The sequence below is a fragment of the Typopeltis vanoorti genome, chromosome 9, assembly GCF_054136105.1.
Source record: "Typopeltis vanoorti isolate ZY-2024b chromosome 9, IOZ_Tvanoo_1.0, whole genome shotgun sequence".
Taxonomy (NCBI): domain Eukaryota; kingdom Metazoa; phylum Arthropoda; class Arachnida; order Uropygi; family Thelyphonidae; genus Typopeltis; species Typopeltis vanoorti.
This window is the reverse complement of record NC_143557.1, coordinates 114549663-114575483: the sequence shown is the minus strand read 5'-3', so window position 1 is coordinate 114575483 and position 25821 is coordinate 114549663. Positions and strand designations below refer to the sequence as shown.

The 25821-nt window shown below is 35.0% G+C and overlaps 1 protein-coding gene and 1 long non-coding RNA gene across 3 annotated transcripts in view; one reads left to right on the top strand and one right to left on the bottom strand.

Annotated features, from left to right (window-relative positions):
- LOC150103438 ((Lyso)-N-acylphosphatidylethanolamine lipase-like) overlaps positions 1-25821 on the top strand; it is a 74000-nt gene that overhangs the window by 35668 nt on the left and 12511 nt on the right. For both annotated transcript variants that reach the window (XM_090398184.1, XM_090398183.1), the window contains exons 3-6: positions 360-644; positions 5333-5593; positions 17032-17146; positions 19421-19607. In XM_090398184.1, coding sequence (XP_090254310.1) covers positions 360-644; positions 5333-5593; positions 17032-17146; positions 19421-19607 — 848 coding nt within the window. The remainder of the gene's footprint in view (positions 1-359; positions 645-5332; positions 5594-17031; positions 17147-19420; positions 19608-25821) is intronic.
- LOC150103437 (uncharacterized) overlaps positions 5660-25821 on the bottom strand; it is a 67699-nt gene continuing 47537 nt past the window's right edge. The window contains exon 3 of the long non-coding RNA XR_016548838.1: positions 5660-5968. This is a non-coding gene — a long non-coding RNA (uncharacterized LOC150103437). The remainder of the gene's footprint in view (positions 5969-25821) is intronic.

The following is a 25821-nucleotide window of genomic DNA, read 5'->3' as shown; positions in this document are numbered from 1 at the left end:
AGTTTTAGGCCAATTTGCAGACAAATGTACAGACTTTTTTTCAAGGGCATAGAAATGTTAATTGAAAGATGTGAAAAAGTATGTTGAAGTAAGGGAGATTATGTTAAAAAGTGAGTTGTTTTCTTTCTATCACCTCTAAAAGTTAGTCAGGCAGGAAACTTATGGAACCACCCTCATATATGGCTAATAGCTTTAATTGATTTATATCAATTTACTTGTTTACAACTGTTAAGTTTATTATGTTAAGAGACAATGAGATAAGTTTTTATTTTTTTTCAGATATTCAGTATTTAATAGTTCCCAGTATTACATTTTTATAATACAATAATTACAATATATATTATTCAATATTCTTACAGATTTAAAAACACCTTATAACACAAAATTTGTTGATATTGGTGAGAATTGGAATTCATCTGAAAGAAATAATATTTGGACTTTGAGTATGAACACAGAAGAAACTGAAGAATTGCCTATTGTTTTATTGCATGGTTTTGGTTCTGGGTTAAGTCTCTGGATCATGAACTTAGATTGTCTAGCAACAAATCGACCAGTGTATGCTTTAGATATATTAGGATTTGGACGTAGTTCCCGACCAGTATTTAGTATTGAAGCATCAGAAGCTGAAGTACAACTAGTAAAAAGTATGTATTCTTATTGATATCTTATTTTAGTTTATTAAACAATTTGTTAAAATACAATTTTATTTAATGCTGACCATAAAAACAAACTTATATTATAGCCTACCAGTTTCGCCAGCAGACTGTCTGGCTTTTTCAAGGCGGTTATGAAAAGACATAAAAACTAGTAAATGCAAATTGAAAGGAACATACAGAATGTTGTAAACCAACTAGTAGCTAAGGTTACACGTTCGCGTGACAGAGAGGACTTATTGTTCTTATTCATTATCACGCATGCGTGTTTGTTGTAAACGTGTAATGTGATTACTGACTGGCTGTAGTTCAGCTTGATTAAGAGAGAAGATAAGGTTTTTACATGAACTGTTTAGAATTACACCCTGATTTCTGTTGAGGATGACGACTACAGACATTGTTTATTCAAAAGCCACAATAGTGTCAATAACCGGCAGAAACCTCAACAGAAATCAGGGTGTAATTCTAAACAGTTCGTGGAAAAACCTTATCCTCTCTCTTAATCAAGCTGAACTACAGCTAGCCAGTAATCACATTACACGTTTACAACAAACACGCATGCATGATAATGAATAAGAACAATAAGTCCTCTCTGTCATGTGAACGTGTAACCTTAGCTACTAGTTGGTTTACAACATTCTGTATGTTCCTTTCAATTTGCATTTACTAGTTTTTATGTCTTTTCATAAATGCCTTGAAAAAGCCAGACAGTCTGCTGGCGAAACTGGTAGGCTATAATATAAGTTTGTTTTTATGGTCAGCATTAAATAAAACGACCAAATATGTTTAGTTTAAACAATTTGTTCTTTATATGTATTTTTAAGTTAGAAATTCTTTGTTTAAAATTCTTCAAACCATAGTTCACATAGACTGAATGCTTTATGAAAGAGTGAGATAAAGCAGTTTTCCTTCGGTAGTCAGTTGGAATCCACTAGGAAAGATTCACTACCTGTCACATTATGAAATTTTAACTATTGATACAGTACAGTATGCAATATTAATTATTATTATTAACAGAGACCTCCAGGGAGTCAGGGACCCATGGAGGGGGCACATACTACACGCACCAGCTGTCATACTTATTCTTGAATTCATTCACACTGCTTGCACTCACAACATCCAATGGCAATTCATTCCAATCACACACACCCTTATGAGAGAAAAATATATCCCTCACCCTCTTGGCAGCATTCATTCTCAGCTTCCAAGGATACCTTCTTGTCCTTTTCCCACCTCTCCATCAATTGAAATCCTGTATGACCCTTTCAGAAGTTTGTAAGTCTCAATTATATCATTCCTCTTTCTCCTGTTTGCTAGTGTCTGCAGTCTACAAATTCTCCATCTGTCTTCATAATCAGTATCGTTTTTAACATTCTCCTTTGCACTCTCTCTCTCTCTGATATACCAAAATCACGATAAAAACTAGGAGACCAGACCTGCACACAATAGTCTAAGTGAGGTCTTATCAAGGCCTTGTAAAGAGGCAAAATTACATCTTTAACTTTACATGTGAATGTTTGTTTCTTCATCGCAGTTGGAATGTCCAAAGAGAAATTAGATGCACTGTCTGTTTCTGCAACAAAGAAGAAAAACATTGAGTATCAGTGTTTCAATCGCAAACAAATGGCAGTTTTCTGAGATAACTGTTGTTTCTGTTTGAAGGACATTATGCTACACACTTGATTGACTTTATGATGTCTGTCAAAAACAGTATTTTCATTATTACTAAATAATTTAAGGAAATTACAACGTAAACTAGGATATACATTAAAATAAATTTTAATATACTTCAGTTTTTCGGCAACGTCACGTTGCCATTTTCAAGGAACTTAAGAACTAGACACGTGCATGCATGCACAACAAACAGTAAGTGAGCAAGAAGCAGGAAGCTATTATTTCTCCTAAAGTCCTGATGGTGCCCCCTAGCGGGCAATGTTGGTATTCTTGGGCGATTGGGCTGAAGGTCTTCTGATGTAGGTTTCCCAAATTTGAAGCAGTCTCATGCAACCAAATTTGTTGAGGTTAGGATTGTTTCTTAGGGCTGAAGCTGATTTCATGAAAAGCCTTTCATATTTGTATTTACTACGGTGTATTATCGTGGTTTTCTTCCACCGTATTCTATGGCAGGTATCCAGCGCATGGTCAGCAATACCAGGGTGGCTGTATTGGTGAAACCGGATGCAGTCCTTGTGTTTTGAAATTCTGATATTTGCTGTCATGCCTGTTTGGCCAAAGTAGGACAGCTTACAGCTGTAAGGGACCTGGTATACACCAGGTAGGTCTAGGGGGGGAGGTTGGTGTTTAGTAGAGCGGATAAGGGATGCCAATTTTTTATATGGTCTGTAACAAGAAGTTAAGATTTTTGTAATTTTTTTCAAGGTGCCTCAGATATAGGGTATGGTGATAGATTTAGAGTAAACCTTGATGTGAGGGGGTGGAGGGGGGTTGTGGTTTACTGGTTTCAATATTTTTTGGATTTTTTTGGGGGGGGGGATAGCTATTGGCTAAGAAAGTGCTGAGAATATGGTTTAGTTCTGTGGTTAGGGCATTGTCATTTGAACAGATAAGTTTAGCCCTGTTGTGTAGTGTCTTAATGACTCCATATTGTTGCAAGGAGGAGTGGTGGGATTGTTGGTGAATGTATCTGCCTGTATGGGTGGGTTTTCTATAGACTGAGAAAACCAAGGTTCCATCAGGCTGGCGGGGGAACTAGTGTGTGTAAGAAAGGAAGGCAGTTGTTTTTTTCCTCTTCCAGGGTGAATTTGATTCTGGAGTGTTGGTTGTTTAAGTGTGTTAGGAAGGAGAGGAGTGCATCGGAGCCATGTGGCCAAATAGCGAACGCATCATCAATATAGCGACGCCAAATGGTTGGTTTTTGTGGGGCAGAGTTTAAGGCTTTCTCTTCAAAAGTCTCCATATAAAAGTTGGCCAAGGGTGGGGAGAGTGGAGAACCTGTGGCTGTCCCCTCTATTTGTTTGTAGAATTTTCCTTGCCAAACAAAATATCCTGAGTTCATTGTGAACTGAAATAGGGCTGTGATATCGGGAGGAAATTTAGCTTGGATTAGCTCTAAGGATTCTTTGAGTGGGACATTTGTGAATAAGGAGGAGACATCAAAACTGACCATTACGTCTGTGTTTGAGTGTAAGGTTTTCTATGCTTGCTTTGAAGTGGGCTGAGTTTTTTATGTGTGAAGGTGTGTTGCCAGTATAGTGTGAGATAGCTTTGGCCAAATGTTTAGCTAGTTTGTATGTGTGTGTGTGTGGGGGGGGGGAATCAATGCCATCCACTAAAGGATGTAAATGCACATTTCCTTGTGTATTTTTGGGAGTCCATAAATAAGGGGGGGGTATGAAGTTAAATGGTTTTAATTTGTTAGTGATTTCCACAGGCCAAGAAAGTGACCTTCTTAAGGAGCCTGTGGAGTTTTCTAATTTGTGGGTTGGTGGGATTGTACTTGATAGGGAGGTAAGTAGCCCAATCTAACAATAGAGCTTTCAGCTTGCCTGTGTAATCCTTTTGGTTAAGCAATACTGTGGTGTTCCCTTTATGCGCTTTGGTGATTATTATTTCCTTATTTTTCTTTAATTCTAGTAGAAATTTGATTTCCTCACTGGGCATGTTGGCTTTTGGTGGTTTAGCTTTGGTCAGAACACAAGCCACATCCAGTCTAATATCGTTGGCGACATGGTTTGGAAGGTGTCGTATCCCGCGTTCAATTCATATCATAATATCTTCAGCAGGTATTCTTCTGGGCACAATGGCGAAGTTGTGGCCAAGTGCGTGGGTGTCGACTGCTTCAGGTTTCACACTAAATGACGAAAGGTTGACTACCATTTTGGTAGGAAGTTGTGGTTTCGAGATCGAGTTCTTTTTTAAATTTTCAAATTTTTTGATGTGTCGATCTTGTGCTTATTTAAATTCTTTTTCCACTGCAGTGCATGAGATGTCGTATAAAATAGACCAAATTTCGTGGTGTATTTTATATTACAGTTTGTGATAATATCACAAAAATTACTTGATTAGCATTATCATTTTATTGGTGCAATGTTTAATTTTTTTATTATAGTAACTTTTATAAATAGCTCATCTCCTGCTAGTTAAAGTTAAGTCATGACTAAACATGTAACCACGTAGTAAGATTTTTAATAAGTAAATATTTCATCCTAAGTATCATAGGACATCTTCAGTACAGTTAATTCAAACAATACCAGGAATTACATACAGTTAGGGCGCATGCTTACAGTGGAATCCCTCTATGCATGCAGTAGCGTGTTGTAGAATTAGTAAAGTCAGTTATTGTTTTTAATAATTTTGATACAATTTTTCATTTGTACTCTAATCATGTTAGAAAGTGAATAGGTGTTATTATCAGTGTTTTACCAGCCATTAAAATAGAACAAAGACAACTATGATATTTCACAGAACTAAGCCAAATCAGATACGAAGTGTTATGGAGTAACTGGGTTGCCAAATACTATTTCATATTTGCTATATGGAATAAATGAAGATTTTGGATACAGTTTAGATGACTTAATGAAATGTTTTTGAACCCTTATGCATTATTTTTAATAAATTTACTACCATACTTTTTTTTTTTTACTAATTACTGCTTTTCATATTTTTATTGCATTTTTTTCTCATTTTCATTCTTTTACAAGTAATAAATTCTCTTGTAGGTATAGAAAAATGGAGACAGGAAATTGGCTTGCAGAGGTTCATTCTTCTTGGTCACAGCATGGGAGGATTTTTAGCTTCTGCATATGCTCTTCAATATCCTGACCAGGTTGCTCACCTCATCCTTGTAGATCCATGGGGTTTTCTTGAAAGACCCATTTCTTCTTCTCACCAGTATGATTTTCCATTATGGGTGAAAATAATAACACTACTAACACAGTCATTAAATCCTCTAGCAGCTGTGAGATTTGCTGGACCAATTGGTAAGTTATATTTTGTGATGTATGTTTACTTAGATTGAACCCTCACTGTAACAAATTACTGAAAAATCCTGGTACAAACCATATAGCAATAATGCTGGTTTTTTGTTATAACAAAGAAATTTTACTGAATATACTCTCAGTATGTATGCCAACCTAACTGGTAAAACACTCAAAACACCAGCTCTGGAGTTTTGAGTGCTTTTAATATGTTAAATTTCACAAACTTTGCACTGGAGCAAAGTCAGCAAATCTTGATGCAGTCTGCCTCCAGGAACACAAGAAGAACTGGCATAGAATGGAATGAAGCCACATCAAACTGCAATTGACTTCCATCTGTATATCAGCCAACATATTTGGTAGTACAGGATTCAGGTCCTAGTTAACAAAAAGGATCTATAGTTACATCTTGTCTATCGGCAAAGTTTCTGATAGAATAATGACCAGAACTTTAAACTCAAACTTAAAAGGAATGTTATAGTTAATATTCAATAACTTGAATATTAACTATAACTTGTACATACACATCAACAAATTTTAGGCAAAAACTCCACATATGCTTCTTACAATCAGCTCTCAAACTCCCACTGCACTCGTAAAACACACGCACAATCTCCACATCATAGGCGGTGATTTTAATACACAAATCGGAAAAATCGGAAACACATATCACAATTCTACAAATGAAAATGGACATTTAACCGAACTATACTGCTCAAAACAATTAGGAGATATTTTGGTTTTCTTGTAAATTATAAAGTTATAAAAATAATTTACAAATGTAACACATTTACTTTAAAATAAAATACTCTTAATATACAACAGTGTAGAACATGCAAATCTGAAAGCACACCCCAACTCAACATCGCCAGAGGTAAAGATCGGTACTATCAACATAAGAAGCCTGAAGCAAAGAAATGGAGCTAGCTGAGGAATTAGATAAGTACCAGATCGACATAATAGGGGTGACTGAAACAAAAAAGACAAAAACTGGTGAGATCTTTCTGAGCAATAAACACAAAATGTTATATTAAGGAAATGACAATCAAGGAAAAGGAGTAGCCATAGTATTCAGCACAAAATACGAGGCTAATCTTCTTAAATGGCAGGCAGTCTCAAGTAGAGTGAGGCTAATATCAGAATGGAATTGGACAATGAGACTTGTTTGTGCCTATGGTCCCACAGAAGGTTCTACTAAGGTAGAAGTGGAGGAATTTTTTGATGCTTTAGAAAAAGCAACGGACACAATGAAAAAGGAAAAGTTGATCCTTGTTGGGAATCTAAATAGCAGAGAAGGAAATGATTGTCAGACATAAAAAAAAATATATTGGGAAAATTTGGAGAAAAGAGCAAATACCTGTTGGATATCTGCTCAGGACATGGACTGGTTATTACTAACACCATGTTCCAACAAAAAAATGCACAAATTCACATGGAGAGAAGAAGCAAGGAATAAGAAAAGTCTCATTGACTATGTTATTGTTGATAGTGATATTTTCTCCCTGGTGCAGGACACCAGAGTGTACAGAGGATTTGAAATTGGAAGTGATCATTATTTACTCTTGAGCAGGATAAAATTGAATTTCATATTGAAAAGAATAACATGTAAGAAAGTTTTAAAGAGAATAAAAGTTGAGCAGCTCTCAGGTGTGAACTGTAGATTAAAATACATAAAGATTATTGAAGAAAAAATGAAACAGTTTGAAATGAAACGAACCAAACCTTGGAGATTCAGTGGCAAGCCTTGAAGAAAACCCTGATTGATTCAGCCACAGAGGCATGTGGTAAGGTTGTCTGCAAGGATAGAAAAATCAGAACTCCATGGTGGACACAGGAAGTTAAATAGGCAGTGAAGGAAAAGAAGAAAGCATATCAAAAGTTCCTGGCAAATAAGTCAGCTTTTGCTCTTAGAGAATACAGAGACAAATGTAAGAAAGCAAAACACTGTGTAAAACTAGCTAAACAAAAGTCATGGGAGGACTTTGGCAAGAACATAGAAAATGAATATCAACAAGGTGGTAAGATATTCTGGAGGTTGTTGAAGAAGCTTAGAAATGGAGGAAAGAGTGCTGTAAAAGGAGTTAGAGATGATAAAGGTGACATGAAAATGGGCGAAAAAGATATCCTTGAAGTATGGAGTAATTACTTCGAAAAATTGCTAAATGAAACTAGCAATGATAGCACATTGGTAAAAAAACACTCAACAGGCATACAGTCCAGAATACATATCCATACTCGAAGTAGAAAAAGCCATCAAAGACTTGAAATGTGGAAAGGCAGCAGGAGTAGATGATATTCGAACAGAAATGCTGAAGTATGGTGGTATAAAAGTCTTACAGTGGCTGCACTGCATTGTTCAGAAAGCCTGGACAGAGGGACGAATTCCCGATGATTGGAATAGAGCTCTAATAGTACACATATATGAAAAGGGAAATAAAACTGAATGTGAGAATTACAGAGGTATTTCCCTACTGAGTGTTCCTGGCAAGATCTATGCAAGTATACTTGAGAAACGGTTGAGAAGAATTGTGGAAGAAAAGCTCGGTGAAGAACAAGCTGAATTCAGGCAAATAGAGGCTGTGAGGATCAGATCTTCACTTTACAACAAATAGTTGAGAAAGCATGGGAATATAACAAAGATCTGTAGTTAAGTTTTGTCAATCTGGAAAAGGCATATGACAAGGTGCCAAGAGCAAAGCTATTCAATATGGTATCAGTCGGACATTATATCAAGCAATACTTAGTCTTTGTTTGAGTTGTAAGTCAGCAGTTAGAATTAAAGGAAGTACAGGAAGATGGTATAATTTTAAATCTGGTGTGAGACAAGGATGTACATTATCCCCTCTGTTATTCATTATCTATATGGATCACATTATGAAGGAAAGTGGTATTAAATATGATGATATCAGAATTGTAGATGTTAATGTCAGCTCTTTGCTTTATGCGGATGATGTTATACTTCTAAATAAATCCGCTACAAATTTGCAAGATTCCCTGACTAAATTGAATAACTGTTGTAATAGATTTGGTATGAAGGTCAGCATTAAAAATACAAAGACAATGAAAATAGGTAGAATCGATGAAAATGTCAACTGTGTTGTGAACAGGGAACCTGTGGAACAAGTAAAACATTTCAGCTACTTAGTCACGATTTTTACTGAAAATGGTAAATTAAATATGGAAATAGACAACAGAATCAACAAAGCTGGTCTGGTAGGAAGTCAATTGAGTAAATTCATATGGAATAAGAGAGAAATTAGTTGGAACACTAAATTAGCTGTATACAAATGGACAGTGTTCAAACCAGTTTTAACTTATGGATCTGAGAGTTGGGTCAGAAGTAAAACACTTGACAAAAGACTAGAGACTGCAGATATGAGAGTCCTGAGAAAGATTAGAGGCGTGAACAGATGGCATGAATGGCAATATCATATTAAAAATGAGGATATTAGAAAAGAAGTTGACATTGTCGACATCCAGGAATGCGTTAGCAGAGCTAATCTCAGGTGGTATGGTCACTTAAACAGAATGGGAGAGGAAAGATTAGCAAAACAAGTGTTCTCTGCTAGGTTGCAGGCAAACGACCCAAATGAAGACCAAGATATAGGTGGATTGATATGGTACAAAGTGCCTTAGACTATAGAAATATATGATCTAATAATGTTGGAGTCTTGACAAGTAACAGACTGATTTGGAGGAAAATTGTAGATAGAAAGTTAGTAATGATGTAAATTTTTCATGTAGTACTATCATATCCTGTAAACCCCTTGAGGGTACATGTCAGGAATTTGATGATGATGATCGGAAAAATGTTTCGGCAATTACAAAAAAAGAGGATCTTTCACATATCACAATACTACAAATGAAAATGGACATTTAACCGAACTATACTGCTCAAAAGAATTAGGGGATATTTTGGTTTTCTTGTAAATTATAAAGTTATAAAAATAATTTACAAATGTAACACATTTATTTTAAAATAAAATACCCTTAATATACAACAGTGTAGAACATGCAACTGTGTACAAAATCATGTTAAGACTTGTCGAAACGTGTCTTAGCCATATTAGCATGTGGGGGAGTATAAAAGCGTGGCCTGTTGCTCTCACTTCTGCAGTGCATAATTATTACTTCAATTATAAACTTGTGTCACATACCACCCATTATTTTGTTAAAAATGGCAGAGCAACATGATATCCCAGAATCTATGGCTTGGAGAGCCATTGGTCGATTAGAAGCTGGACAAACGTAGCAAGTTGTCATTCAAGTGTGCCGTGTATCTCAAAGCGTAATTTTGCGACTTTGGAATCGCTTTCTGGAGACTGAAAATGTTTGAAATCGTCTTCATGTCGTAGGTTTATATGCTCGAAGACCAATGGTTTGCATTCCATTTACTGCAAATCACAAAAGAGCCTGAAGAATTTGGGCACAGGAACACCGCAGTTAGACAAATGAGGATTGGGCTCGTGTACTTTTTAGTGAAGAGTTCAGTCTGCATCCAGATAAACCTTGATATGGCATGAAAGTGGAACAAAAAATAATCCACATTTTGTTCGTGAAAGACCCCAACATCAAGGTGGGAGTTTGATGGTATGGGCTGGAATAAGTATAGGTGGCCGTACTGATCTCTATTTTATCAGTATGGTCACCGAATGTTGCTGCAATTAGCCAAGAATTCATTTTTATGGATGACAATGCTAGCCACACCATGCAAATTTGGTACAAGAGTGGTTTGAAGAAGAAGGTATCGAACGAATGGGCTGGCCTGTCTGTTCGCCATATGGTAATCTAATCAGACATACCTAATATGCTTAGGTAGGCGCATTTCTGCTCACCTGTTGCCACCACGATCGCCTCAAAAGTTCAAACTGCTCTCACAGAAGAGTGGGAAAATATTCCACAAGAGCTGTTTGATCATCTTATCCAATCAATGCAATCAAGATGTAATGGCTGTTAATGTAGACCATATTACTATTATTACTATTATTACGGGCAACTCCAGGGAGTCATTAGACTCATCGAGGGAGGCCCCAATCATATTCATCACAACTATCTGACATTCATACAGTATCTATCATACCTCGCCTTAAACTCATTCACTGTCACAGCATCCACTACAGACTCAGGGAGCGCATTCCACTCATTCACTACTCTAAAAGTAAAGAACCCAGCTCTAACACCTTTACTAACCACACTTTTGCCCAGTTTCCATGGATGTCCCCTAGTCCTCCCACAACCAGCCTTTTTCTCAAAAATATCTTCTGAATTAATTTTATAGAAACCCTTCAGTAATTTGAATGTCTCAATCATATCTCCCCTCCTCCGCCTATCAACCAATTTTTGCAACCCACAAATCCTCAACCTGTTCTCATACGGTTCATTCCACAGACCTGCTATCATCTTGGTCACTCGCCTCTGGATCCTCTCCACCTCCTCCCCATCAAGAAGAAACCTAGGTGACCAAATCTGAGCACAGTAGTCTAGATGGGGTCTTATCAAGGCTCGATAGAGAAGAACAATAACCTGCTTATCTCTGCTTGTCAACGTATTTTTCAGCAACCAAGTGATTTGATGAGCTGTTTTGGTCACTTTTGCAATGTGTCCCCTAAATTTCAATTCCTTATCCACCAACACTCCTAAATCTCGTGCCTCATCAATTTCCTGGAGCAGAGTTCCACCAATGCAGTAAACTGCCGCCAATCTTTTCACCCCAATATGCATAACCTTACATTTTGCCACATTAAACTGACATCCATTCTCCTTAGCCCAGACCTCCAATCTATCCAAATCATCCTGCAAAATTTTGACGTCATCTGCATTCACTATTGCCCTACCCAACTTCGCATCATCCGCAAACAAATGAACTGTTCCTCTCAGATCATTTCTTATATCATTTATGAACAAATTAAACAGCAGTGGTCCAAGAACAGATCCTTGTGGCACACCACTAGTCACAGGCCGTCTTGTGGACTCTACTCCCGAGTAAACCACTCTCTGATATCTCTCCGTCAACCACCCTCCTATCCATCTCACCAACCCTATGTCCGTTTTTAATATGCCATATTAAAAATTAACAAAAGCGTTTTTGACTATTCTTTAAAATTATTTCACGCTAAAATGTATAATTTGTTAAATTTGTAATAAATGTCAATTATTTAAACAATATCTCGTCAATTACACCCTATCCATAAGTAAGAAATAGTTATAATTATTTGCAGAAATTTATAATTATCTGACAGAAACTAAAATATCCCCTAATTATTCTGAGCAATGTATTTAACTGAAATTTCTACTCAGACCTAGAAGAAAATGGATCTGAGAACATTCAAATAAAACAAGATCACAAATAGATCATATTTTAATAATAAATGTGAGATTTTCCAAATTTCACATTTATCATCTCTCCAATATTGTCAAATCTTAAATTTTGTTCTTTGAAGTCAGTGCTATAGTTCGCCCACCGTTTCCAGGTCCCTGCTTCGCGTCTTTCCAAGAATAGTCGATTCATGCTGAAGGGGAGAAAAAAATGAAGGACGTCCGAATTGGTCGCCAACACGCGAAATCACGTGCTTTATAGGTAAAATTTTCCAACTGTTATACAAGCAACATAGTTAACTACAATAATCATAAAAGAGAAGTTAATTTTCCGACCGGTAATAATAAACAACTCATCCCACTATACGGACTGATTACCCTATTATCGGAATGGATTCTTCTTTTTCTGAGATGCGCAGAAGTGTCGAGGGACCTCAAATCGGTGGGCGAACTATACTGCATCAATTTCAACCTAGACCTTTGCCTGTTCTAGTTTTTATCTCCAGACATCTTAGCATTAACATCAAACATCTAGTTTGCTAGCCTTAGTTCCATTTTATTTAACTAATCATACTGTTTTAGATTACCTCTTCTACATTCTTGAATATTAACGTTTAGTTTCTTTCTGATATTGACATTTCAAATATGCTTCTGCTGTTAATACCATCTGTGATCTCTTGTCTTCAGTTAGCTATCCTTTTTCCTAACCAACTTTCAAATTGCTAAGTTAAAATTAGTCTTAGCACTTTTGTGTACTGGTAGTTTTGTGTGTTGGCTAATTTCTCTTTTATCCCATATAACTTTATTCAGCTAAGATTTCCCTCCATATATCTTTGCTTATTCTGTTCTCTGTATCCATATTTAATTTGTCATTTTTACTAAAAAATTGCAATTTTCATATCAAATTTGTAACTCTAGTTTTTAAGATTCCTGAAGAATAGTTCTGTTTTGGAGTATCACAAAACAGAACTGTTCTGGTTTGTGATTTCAATGTTATTCATCACCAAGCAGGTGATGAATAATATTGAAAATAATGTGCATACCCTTGATTTACAACTGATTTTTATAACAGACAATTTCTTGTTCTAGTCGTTGATTTTCAACTTAATTACATCTTTGCTCTCACTATAGTAAACTCATGGGGATATAGGAATAGTTTGTCATTTGCTATAGTGAATTTTCTTTTTTCTTTTAGCACAGATCATCACCACCATCACCATACATTTCAAGGATTTTTGACCTGTTCTATTCTAGCCTGAAGAAGTCATCAGCAGCTCTGTTTACTAAACCTGTCTTCTTTTTCTGAATGATTTATATAGAAATACTACTTGTTCAAGCAATCTGTTTGTATTCTTTTTAACATATTCCATCCAGCTGCGTTTATCTTTTTGTTTCATTATTGCTGTATGTCTCAAATTTTATTTCAGCTGCTATTAATTTTGTTTTATTGCCCAAATTTCACTTCCATATAGTAGTGTTGATATAGCAATGATTAATATAAACTTTAAATCTAGTCTGTCTTTGTACCAAGTTAGGTTTAAGCATAGATTTTATTATGTCCTTTATTTTTAAGTATTTCGTAATTTTCATGTTTATGTCCTTTTCATCTTCATATGAAATCATACACCCTAATGAAGAAACTTGTTCTGAAATTTTGTTAATTATTACTCGCATGTCTAGTCGGTCTTGACCTCTAAAAGCATAGTTTTCATTATTTATGTTGAAATAATCATTCCGAAATCTTTGACTGTTTTTTTTTTGGTTTAGAATAGTTTTTTGAACATTGTTTTTAGTTTATGTAATTATCCTGGTTATTGACAAAAAGAAGCATGTTTAAATTCACATTGCAGGATAATTTTATATCTTAAAGATTTTTTTCTTTTCCGTTTTATTATTTAACCCTGCGGATGTCGCGACTGATCTGACAGATACAAATTGTTTAATATAAATACTCTTACACATATCCAGTGTATAGCTTGGAGGTCATGACTAGCTGTGCATACGTATATTATAAGTGATATTCCGCACTGTTTATGCCATCAGTTTGGTTTAACACGTGTTATGTAAAAGTGTGTGATATTTTATAGTAAATTGTATGTGAGAGATACTGCAAACTCCGATGGCAGTATAGTATTGGTTTAGTTTTTTTTTTATTTATTTATTTACCGTTGAAAATGGCTGGAAAAATATATCAATTGGATAATCCATCAGATATTGAAGAGATTCAGCGAATGTTACTCGGGTCCAATGATGAGAATGATAGTCGAATGCGAAGATGAAAGTGATTTAGAAGATGATAATTATGTGAAAGTTTATTCAGAAGATTCGGATACTGAAAAAGATATTTCTAGTGAAGAAAGTGAAGCTGAATTAGACATGAATGGAGAGTATTTTCTTGGAAAGGTTAAAGAATCAAAATGGAGGAAAAATCCAATAAGAAGACAAATTAGAAGACAGTTGCAGAATATTTTATGTCAATTTCTGTTAATTCAGCCAAACTCAAAAAATGCCAAGACAGAGCTTGAAACTTGGAATTGCTTTATCACAGATGATATTTTAGATCTAATCTTATTATATACAAATAAATACATAGATTCTATATCAAATCGGTATTCAAGAGAAGATGCTAATTGAATAGGCAAAACGGAATTGAAAGCATTTTTAGGCCTCTTATATCTAGCTGGTTTACATCGCAACAGTCGACTAAATTTTTATTTATATTTCTTTCTTCCATAATTTCTAGATTGTAACTGAAAATAAATAAACCATCATGCATTATATTTACAGTGTTTTTTATCACATTTCAGCACATACTAGTAGTGAATGTATCTCTTGGATACATACGGCCTGAGCTGCAATTTTTTTGACCGCAAACTCAGCAGGGTTAAGTATGTTAAAGTTGCTGATAAAGGAACATCCCTCTCTCTAAGATGATAGTTCAGAGTTATTCTCATATATATATATATAAAATAGATCTTCAAATGCTGTTTGCTTTTGTCCTGCAATATGTTAAATAAAATGTTTCTTTTTATGAATGCTTTCTTCAAAATCAGTAAACGTAATGTGTTTTTCTAGACTATACTTTCCTCTTCTTCTTCTTATTTTTAGACATAAAGCTGGATCTCAACATGAATGCACTTTTCCTAACACTATTGTGTTTCCAGAATAAATACTTCAGATTATCTTGAAGGTCAGGTTCTTGTTTCCAAACTCTTTCACTTTTTTCCCCCAATAATATTTTCATATTTAGTCAGCTGCTCACATCTGAAAGTGCTGGATTATTGCACGTTCATTTTATTACAAAATATGGCATCTGAATATAGTATAGTATAAAGAGCATTCATTTTTAATAGTTAAAAATGAGCTCTTTAAAGAATGCTTCTTGTTGAAGAAATGCTTCAGAAGAATAGATGTTGTGAGATCTGTTGGTAGTCTGGATTACTCCGTGTTTTTGGAAAAATGATTTGTAGATGATAGCTGTGTGTGTGTCATGGAGTTGAGTCTGTGGTAAATGGTAGTAGATGGCAAACCATCTATTTTACATTGCATATAAACATCAAGAATTGATAGTGCTATTTGCATTATTCTTTCTTTGCACATTTCCCATTTGCAATGTTGATACTTCTCTATTCTTCTGTGTTTTTATGGCAGTATTTACATCAGTCCTTTGCATATTACTGCATATTAAGCGCTTCCATAGCGCAATTGGAAGAACAACGGTACATTGCCCCTTCGATTGGAATAGGCCTAAGTTCGATTCTCGTCGCGACGGAAGGAATCTTTATCTGGACGATTTCAATCGAAGGTGAGTTAGCTGATCTCATACGGTGGTAGCAGGGTTTTTCTCCCGGAAACTCAGGTTTTTCATCCCACATACAGACAAATCGGCCCTTCAGAACACACGCAATTTACATACAAAAAATACTACTTGTGGTAGTGGTGGAGGTGGGCGGTAGATGCCGTTGATGGAGATGATTCGTAGTAGAGGTTCGGTGTAGTGGTTGAGACAGTTGTAGGTGTCCTCCCGCAATACGATGAGTCTTCGGACTCCTTGGAGGTGTCACGAATAATAATAATATTATTATTATTCTTTCCAAAAATGTGGAGTTATCAAAGCCATTCTAATAAGAGCTCACAACATATATTCTTTTTGAAGAATTTCAACAAGAAATCCTGAAGAATGTGGAAATATGAGTTTCTTCTTGACACATCCTTCAATTGGCTATCTTTTTAAAGTTTGTTGTTTTCATGAAACTTTTTAAATATCAATCCACATGAAAGTTTGCAAAACTTACCAAAACCAAATTAATGTTTACATGTGGGCAATTCTCCTTGAATTTGGAAGAAATTCATCAGCAGAGAGAGTCAGCATTTGACATAACTTGTTCAAAATTACTATCAGGGTGTAGCCTTAAGTTACCCTGAATTCCATCATCATGGTATTTTATGATAAACCTATTCATAAAAGATTGTAAGCATCTTGTATAATTAAATGTGCTATGGTGGATTGGAGGTTGGATAATGTGAAACCCAGTACTTTTTCAGGAATTTCTCAAATGAATAGGCTCTGATCTCTCAATAGGCAATAAAATTCATCTGCCACCTAAAGGTATTTGCAAAAAAAAAAAAAAAAAAAAAAAAAAAAATCCCTGCGAAATATTACTTTTTTTTGCTCAAAAATATAACATTAAGAGGGGAAATATAATAATAAATGATTTTTAATAGAAAATTTCATTATTTAACGAATTAAAATTGCTATGTTTAAAAAAATTAGATAAGCATGCACAATGCTTGTATAGTCGATGTCTACTTATCCACTTCTGACTATATATCCTTATTTTTCACAGTTTAAAGTCACTAATATAACTGATATTTTTGCTTCTTAGCTGTATTCCTGTATAATAGCTCAAAAGTTAGTAAAGGGGCATTTTTATATCACATTTTTTCTTGTCCTCATCAGCTGTTTTTTTTTTTTTTTTTATGTACGTTTTCAGTCTCTTATAATTTGAATAATATTCTTATTGTGCATAGAATGCAAAACTTGGAAATAATATGCATATAATTAATTAAAATGCTTCATATTTATTTTTTAATTTTAAATATATTTCCGAATTTTATGTTAATAGGTCCAATTCTTGTACTTAAATTCCGCAGTGATCTAAGAAGAAAATTTCAATCTCGCGTAGATGATAACTCCGCTGTTGCAAAATATATATATCACTGCAATGCCCAAATTCCAAGGTAATGTAAAAAAATTATGATTTACAATTACAAATCTTTTTTACAGTTTTGGCACTTTCCTGATTAGAGATTAATAAATATTTACAAAAATTAAGTTTTTGGATTAATTTGTACTTGCCAGAGGCCTGATTGTGTAATTTTTGATTGTTATAATTATTTAATTTATGTAATTTGTTAAGTGTACATTAATACAGTTGTGTGTCATAAAGACATTCTCGTTTCACTAACAACAATGTGTTGGCCACACTGAAATGTTCAGAAAGAAGATTAAAAACTTTTTAACAGTTACTAGACAATTTCTTTAAAGTTACTAGCTTATTTTGTTGGAACTTGGCCAGAAAATTCTTGTGTAAGGTCAACATAGCATTGAGCTTGTCTAAAAAAAATCTGAGTTACTTTTTTATGCATAAGAGTGCAGTTTCTGCCTGTAACTTGGTTGATTTTGACTTTTATCCTTTATACTACTTAGTCCTAAGTTCAGTATAGCACATTAGATTTGGTCTTAAGCAATCCCGAGAGTCCAATATTTTCACTATTCATAAATTTGACAGTTATGGTCACAACAACCATATTTCATTATTGCATATTTCCATTCTTTATAAATTATATATTTGGTTTAATCCTTTATCCAAGTGTAAGCAAACAAAGTTTTTACCTGAAGTATTTTCAGGACTGGCAACTCATGGCAAAGGTATCAGTTCTCATCACTTGCCTTAGTATCCCATAATGCAAAGCACATATCCTTGCAGACATGTATAATGCTATACATTAAAGGAAGGTCACTATCCAGACCACTTTCAACCTTTATTGAGGTCTCATCAGTGGTAGCAGAACCAGAAGTGGTGATACTAAGGTGGAAGTAATGGTCGAAACCAGTCTGGATAGTGACCCCTCCCCCCTTAATGCATAGCATTATACATGTCCCCAAGGATATGTGCTTTGTATTATGGGATACTAAGGCAAGTGATGAAAACTTATACCACCTTTGCCACGTGTTGTCCCAGTCCTGAAACTACTTCAAGCACAAACTTTGTTTGCTTACACTTGGATAAAGGATTAAACCAAATATATAATTGGTAGCATAGCTAAGTAAAAAAGCTTCCATCATTCTTTATAAATGTTCTTACCTATAATTGTACTATGTATTTATGGTAATTTTCAAAACTCTTCACAAAAATTGAAATTTTCATGAAGTATCCTAATAAGGATAAATGGTAGGCTAATATCAAATATGTCAATACTCTTTGATCTCTGCAATGTGCTGACTTATTGTCCATTGAGAGATGAGTGAAACTATTTAATTTTTTTTTTATAACAAAAAGCATTTCAATGGCATATAGTTTCTAACTCTTTTTCCGAGAAAGGCTGTTTTGTTTTTTCCGTTTGTCTAGAGACAACAAATGAAGCAGTGTACAGGTTGCTGCTTGCAATTTTGACACACTACTAAAAATAAAAATAAATAAAAAATTGATTGTTCACTTCTTTCCCAAAGGTATCCTGGTTTCTTCTTGTTAAAACAAAAAAAAAGCAGAAATTGGTCATCGTTTGTTTACATGTATGCCTGTAGATGGCAATAGTAGCATGTAACACCAGTTTGGTTTGTATATGTTTCAAAATTATTTCAGTCTGTTTTTCATGTTATGAATAAGTTATTTTGTTCATAATTGCAGATCACTAAAAATTTTTCACAAATGGATGCAGCCAACAGGTATATCACATTTTTTAAAGCAATTGAGATTTAATACTATAGCTACTCTTAATATCAAGGACTTTTGTTTTTTAAGAAAAAAAAAACAAAAAGAAAAACACCGTAGTCCCTTAACCTACCCATAGCACTAATGCCGTATAGATTTTTATAGGATTTAGTGGTGTAGAGACTGCCAGAAAAAAAAATAATATACCAAATTGTTGATAAAAAAAAGTTGCATATGTTTTACCTTGATGAAATTTACTTCATTCTTTGCACTAATACAAATTTAGAAATTTGTTATTATTATTCTTAATATATCCAGTTGATGTTTATAATATCAGTGCATCAGGTATTTGGTGTCTCACCACCACTATACTTATGAGAAGCAGTTGAAAAAAAAAAGTTCCTTGCTTTGTCACTACAGAGTGTGTGCTTTCTGAGTTTAAAAAAAAAAAAAACTTTCTGTGCAACTTATATTATTGTGATTATTGAATACATTGAAATGTAAAGGATATATGTATTCTTTGATTCCTTTGGCATATGTTAATCAGACACTTTCAAACCATACTTATTTTATTTTTCAGTGGAGAGACAGCATTTAAAGCAATGACTGGTAAATATGGATGGGCAGCAAATCCAATGGTTAACCGAATAGGAGATCTTAGGTCTGATGTTTCTATAACATTTATATATGGATCCAGATCATGGTTAAACCGGCAGCCTGGTATTCAAATTAAGTATATGAGATTAAATTCCTTTGTTGATATCCAAGTAAGTAATTTTGAATAAATACTTAAAATTATACCTTTAATCTTTTTTTTTTTTTTGCTTTACTTTCCATATTTCATTTGTCATATGATTTTTTTTTATATTCTTGCATTCACTGTATTGATCATCAAATTCTTGATGTGTACCATCATGGAATGTGCATGATATTATAATAGTACACATGAAAAGTTTCCATCATTACCAATTTTATCGGCAATTTTTCTCAAAATTAATTTGCCATCTATCTGTCAGGACTCCAGTATTGTCAAAGCTTAGCAAAACAGTTGTTTTGATATAACTTTTCTTTCCCATTCTGTTAAAATGACTATACTACCTTAGCATAGCTCTACTCACACATTCCCGAATGCTAACAATATGTTTCCTCCCTGATAGCTTTGATTTTAATATAATTCTGCTGTTGATGACATCTGTTCATTCTCTTCATTTTTTTTCGACTTATTTTCAACCCAGTTCTCAGATTCATAAGTTAAAATCGAATTGAACAGTATCTTCTGTATAACTGGTTTAGTATTTTGATTAGGTTTGCTAATTCTTTCTTCTATTTCCATATTTAGTTTTATTGGCCATTTTCACTAAAAATTGTGCCTTGAATAGGTAAAATGTTTTACTTGTTTTATAGGTTCTCCATTTAGGATGCAGTTAATATTTACAGTATTACTGCCTGTTTTCATAGTTTGTCTTTTTATTGCTGATTTTCATGCCAAATTTATCACAGCTGTTATTCCGTTTAGTTAGTGGAATTCTGCAGATCTCCACTAGATTTGTTTAGGTGTACATCTACATAAAGTAGGGAGCCGAGTTGAATATCTCCAATTTTGATATTGGGCCTAAGGCCACTCTTTTTCATAACATGATCCATATAGATGATGAATAATAGTAGAAATAATATGCACCCTTGTCTCACGATTGATTTAAATTAAACTATCTTTTTGTACTTTAATTCTAACTGCTGACTTACTACAACTTGGCTATGTATTGCCTTGTATAATGTTTCATTTATTCAATATAAGCATATCATTTTAAGGCATATGGCAAGGTGCTCTTGGCACAAATGGGAATATAACAAGTATCTATATTTAAGTTCTCTAAATCTGGAAAAGATGTATGGCAAGGTGCCAAGAGCACCTTGCCATATGACTTTCCAGATTTAGAGAACTTAAATACAGATACCTGTTATATTCCTATGATTCCTTAGTAGTTTGTCTTCAAACTACTAAGGCATATTTTCTGTTCAAATAATATTTGACTAGAAATGCTCAAATATAAAGATATAAAAGTTTTAGATAGGCTATACTGCATAATTCAGATGGTCTAGTCACAATGTCAAATTCCAGCTGATTGGACTAGAGTTCTCAAAGAGCTTCCTTAGTTCAGTCGGTATAGACGAAGGGTCAGAAAGACCTGGGTTCAATTCCAATCCATGATGTGGTCTCTTTCGAAAGGTGAGATAGCTGGTCGCATATGGAGGAAGAGGGTGTTTTCACCAGAAAACTCTAGTTTTTCATCCCTTAGAACAGGAAACTGGCTCTCTGAACACATGAATTTACAGTCATAAAATACATACTTAATCTCTCATTAGGACACAACCTGTCCTAAGAGATGGGGAGGAAAGGGGAAACCCATTCAAAATAAATAAATAAAAAGCTTAATAAAACCAAATGTGACAATTCCTGACGAATTTCCTGAGTATTACAGGTAAAGTTTATTCATGCATACTTGAGAAAAGGCTAAGAAAAACTGTGGAAGGGAAACTTGGAGAAGAACAAGCTGGATTCGAGCAAAAATTTGTCAGGATCAGATTTTCACTTGAAGACAAACTACTAAGGAATCATGGGAATATAACAAGTATCTGTATTTAAGTTCTATAAATCTGGAAAAGGCATATGGCAAGGTGCTCTTGGCACCCTGCCATGTGCCCTCGTCACATCACGAATGGGAATTGAACCCAGGTCTTTCAAACCAAAGGGCTTCGTCTGTACCAACTAAGCTATGGAAGCTCTTGGAGAACTCTAGCCCAATCATCTGGAATTTGACATTGTGGCTAGACCATCTGAATTATGCAGTATAGCCTATCTAAAATTTTATACCTTTATATTTAAGCATTTCTGTTCAAATATTATCTACATATTGCTTGAGCTGCCTTTCCATATTTCAGGTTTTTGATGGGTTTTTCTACTTCAAGTATTATATGTATTTTTGAAAATATTCTTCTGGAATATTTTCTACCACTGTTCTCTCACTTCTTGTTTCATTCAGTAATCTGTCAAAGTAATACTCCAGATATCCTTATCTTCAGTTTGCATGTTACTTTTATTATCTTTGATTCCTTTCACAGTACTTTATCCTCCATTTCTGATCTTTTCAATAGCCTCCAGAACATTTTGCCACCTTCCTGATTGGTAAGAATATTTTCTATATTCTTATCAAGTCTTCCTATGACTTTTAACTACTTTTACACATAGACATAGCTTAGCTCTTTTATATTTTCCTCTGTATTCTCTCAGCACATATACTGATTTACGTTTTACTTCCTAGGAACTTTCAGTATGCTTTTTTCTTTTCCAGGACTGCATCTTTAATTTTCTGAGTCCACTATGGAATTCCAATTTTTCTATCCTTGCAGACAACTTCACCTCATGCTTCCCTAGGCTCAATCACTTAATGTTTTCAGAGTTTGCTAATGAGTCTTGTCTTTAAATTCTTTCACTTTTTCTTGAATAATATTTGTATATTTGAATCTGTAATCCAGGGTGCTTAAGGGTCAAAACTGTATAACTGAGAGGAGACTTCCACATAGCCTTTAGAGGAATGCAGAGAACCGACCAGTACTTCTGACCTAATGTCCAATCCTCACCTTCTCGTGGTGCACGCTGTTGGATATCTACCTGGATACTGAACGAACGAGGATGGGCTGGCAATTTGGGATTTAGCCGATGAAATTGTATTCTTATTGGCTTAAACCAATATACAAGTTGATGGTACTACATGACAAAATTTCATGCTGGCTGGGGCATCGCCCTGTTAAATAAGGCCCCCCATTGTTTTTGCCAGGGAACCAGGGTGAACAGCAAAAAGTCAGCTACTGGAACAAATCTAAAAGCATACCCCAACTCAACATCACCAGAGTTAAAGATCGGTACTATCAACATAGGAAGCCTGAATGGCAAAGAAATGGAACTAGCTGAGGAATTAAATAAGTACCAGATCAACATAATAGGCGTGACTGAAACAAAAAAGGCATAAACTGGTGATATCTTTCTGAGCAATAAATACAAAATGTTATATTCAGGCAATGACAATCAAGGAAAAGAAGGAGTAGCCATAGTATCATCATCATCATCTTCTTTATACCCTCTTTTACCTTGCGGTGTCGAGGGTCCATTGATCATCGGACCTCAATCCGTTTACAGGATAAGGTGGTCAGCCCTATGCTCCGGTATATCCTATGGCCTGTAGTGTTAAGTTCTCAAGGCCAGTTTGCCTGTTTTGCGGGATGAAAAACCCCAGAATAAACTGAGGAAAAAACCCTGCTGTCCACGCCCAAGACTGGCTAACTTGGCTATGGCTGAGTAGGAAGATCCTTCAGCTCCTCACGTCACTGACGGGAATTGAACCTAGGACACTCCTTCCCCAGGCATATGGTTGCGAAGCGCATAGCCACTAGGCTAACCGCGTAGCCATAGTATTCAACACAAAATATGAGGCTAATCTTCTTGAATGGCAGGCAGTCTTAAGTAGAGTGATGTGGGCAAATATCAAAATGGGGAATTGGACAATGAGACTTGTTTTGCCTATGGTCCCACAGAAGGTTCTACTAAGATAGAAGTGGAGGAATTTTTTGATGCTTTAGACTAAGCAACTGACACAATGAAAAAGGAAATGATTGTCAGACGTAAAAAAATATTTTGGGAAAATTTGGAGAAAAGAGCAAAGCTAATAATAATAGCAAATACCTGTTCAGGACATAGACTGGTTATTACTAACACCATGTTCCAACATAAAAATGTGCACAAATTCACATGGGGAGAAGAGGCAAGGAATAAGAAAAGTCTCATTGACTATGTTATTGTTGATAGTGATGTTTTCTCCCTGGTGCAGGACACCAGAGTGTACAGAGGATTTGAAATTGGAAGTGATCATTATTTACTCTTGAGCAGGATAAAATTGAATTTCATATTGAAAAGAATAACATGTAAGAAAGTTTTAAAGTGAATAAAAGTTGAGCAGCTCTCAGGCGTGAACTGTAGACTAAAATACACAAAGATTATTGGGAAAAAAATGAAAGTGTTTGAGAACAGGAACCAAACCTTGGAGATTCAGTGGCAAGCCTTGAAGAAAACCCTGATTGATTCAGCCAGAGAGGCATGTAGTGAGGTTGTCCGCAAGGATAGAAAAATCAGAACTCCATGGTGGACACAGGAAGTTAAAGAGGTAATGAAGGAAAAGAAGAAAGGATATCAAAAGTTCCCAGCAAATAAGTCAGCTTTTGCTCTTTGAGAATACAGAGACAAATATAAGAAAGCGAAACACTGTGTAAAACTAGCTAAACAAAAGTCATGGGAGGAATTTGGCAAGAACATAGAAAATAAATATCAAGAAGGTGGTAAGATATTCTGGAGGTTGTTGAAGAAGCATAGAAATGGAGAAAAGAGTGCTGTAAAAGGAGTTAGAGATGATAAAAGTGACATGAAAATGGGAGAAAAAGATATCCTTGAAGTATGGAGTAATTACTTCGAAAAATTGCTAAATGAAACAAGTAGTGATAACACAGTGGTAAAAAACATTCAGCAGGCATACAGTCAGGAATACATATCCATACTTGAAGTAGAAAAAGCCATCAAAGACTTGAAATGTGGAAATGCAGCAGGAGTAGATGATATTCGACCAGAAATGCTGAAATGTGGTGGTATAAAAGTGTTTCAGTGACTGCACTGCATCATTCAGAAAGCCTGGACAGAGTGACGAATTCCTGATGATTGGAGTAGTGCTCAAATAGTACCCATATATAAAATGGGAAATAAAACTGAATGTGAGAATTACAGAGAGGTATTTCCCTACAGAGTGTTCCTGGTAAGATCTATGCAAGTATACTTGAGAAACGATCGAGAAGAATTTTGGAAGAAAAGCTTGGTGAAGAACAAGCTGGATTCAGGTCAAATAGAGGCCGTGAGGATCAGATCTTCACTTTACGACAAATAGTTGAGAAAGCATGGGAATATAACAAAGATCTGTAGTAAGTTTTGTCGATCTGGAAAAGGCATATGACAAGGTGCCAAGAGAGAAGCTATTCAATACTTTACAGTTATATGGTGTCAATGGGACATTATATCAAGCAATACTTAGTCTGTATTTGAGTTGTAAGTCAGCAGTTAGAATTGAAGGAAGTACAGGAAGATAGTTTAATGTTACATCTGGTGTGAGACAAGGATATACATTATCCCCTCTGTTATTCATTATCAGTATGGATCACATTATGAAGGAAAGTGGTATTAAACATGATATCAGAATTGAAGATGTTAATGTCAGCTCTTTGCTTTATGCGGACAATGTTATACTTCTAAATAAATTCGCTACAAATTTGCAAGATTCCCTGACTAAATTGAATAACTGTTGTAATAGATTTGTTATGAAGGTCAGCATTAAAAAGACAAAGACAATGAAAATAGGTACAATCGTTGAAATGTCAACTGTGTTGTGAACGGGGAACCTGTGGAACAATAAAACATTTCAGCTACTTAGTCATGATTTTTACTGAAAATGGTAAATTAAATGTGGACATAGACAACAGAATCAACAAAGCTGGTCTGGTAGTAAGCCAATTGAATAAATTCATATGGAATAAGAAGGAAATTAGTTGGTACACTAAATTAGCTGTATACAAATCGACAGTGTTCAAACCAGTTTTAACTTATGGATCTGAGAGGTGGGTCAGAAGTAAAACACTTGACCAAAGACTAGAGACTGCAGATATGAGAGTCCTGAGAAAAATTAGAGGCGTGAACAGATGGCATGAATGGCAATATCATATTAAAAATGAGGATGTTAGGAAAGAACTTGACATTGTCATCATCCAGGAATGTGTTAGCAGAGCTAATCTCAGGTGTTATGGTCACTTAAACAGAATGGGCGAGGAAAGATTAGCAAAACAAGTGTTCTCTCTCTCTCAAGTTGGCAGGAAAATGACCCAGAGGAAGAC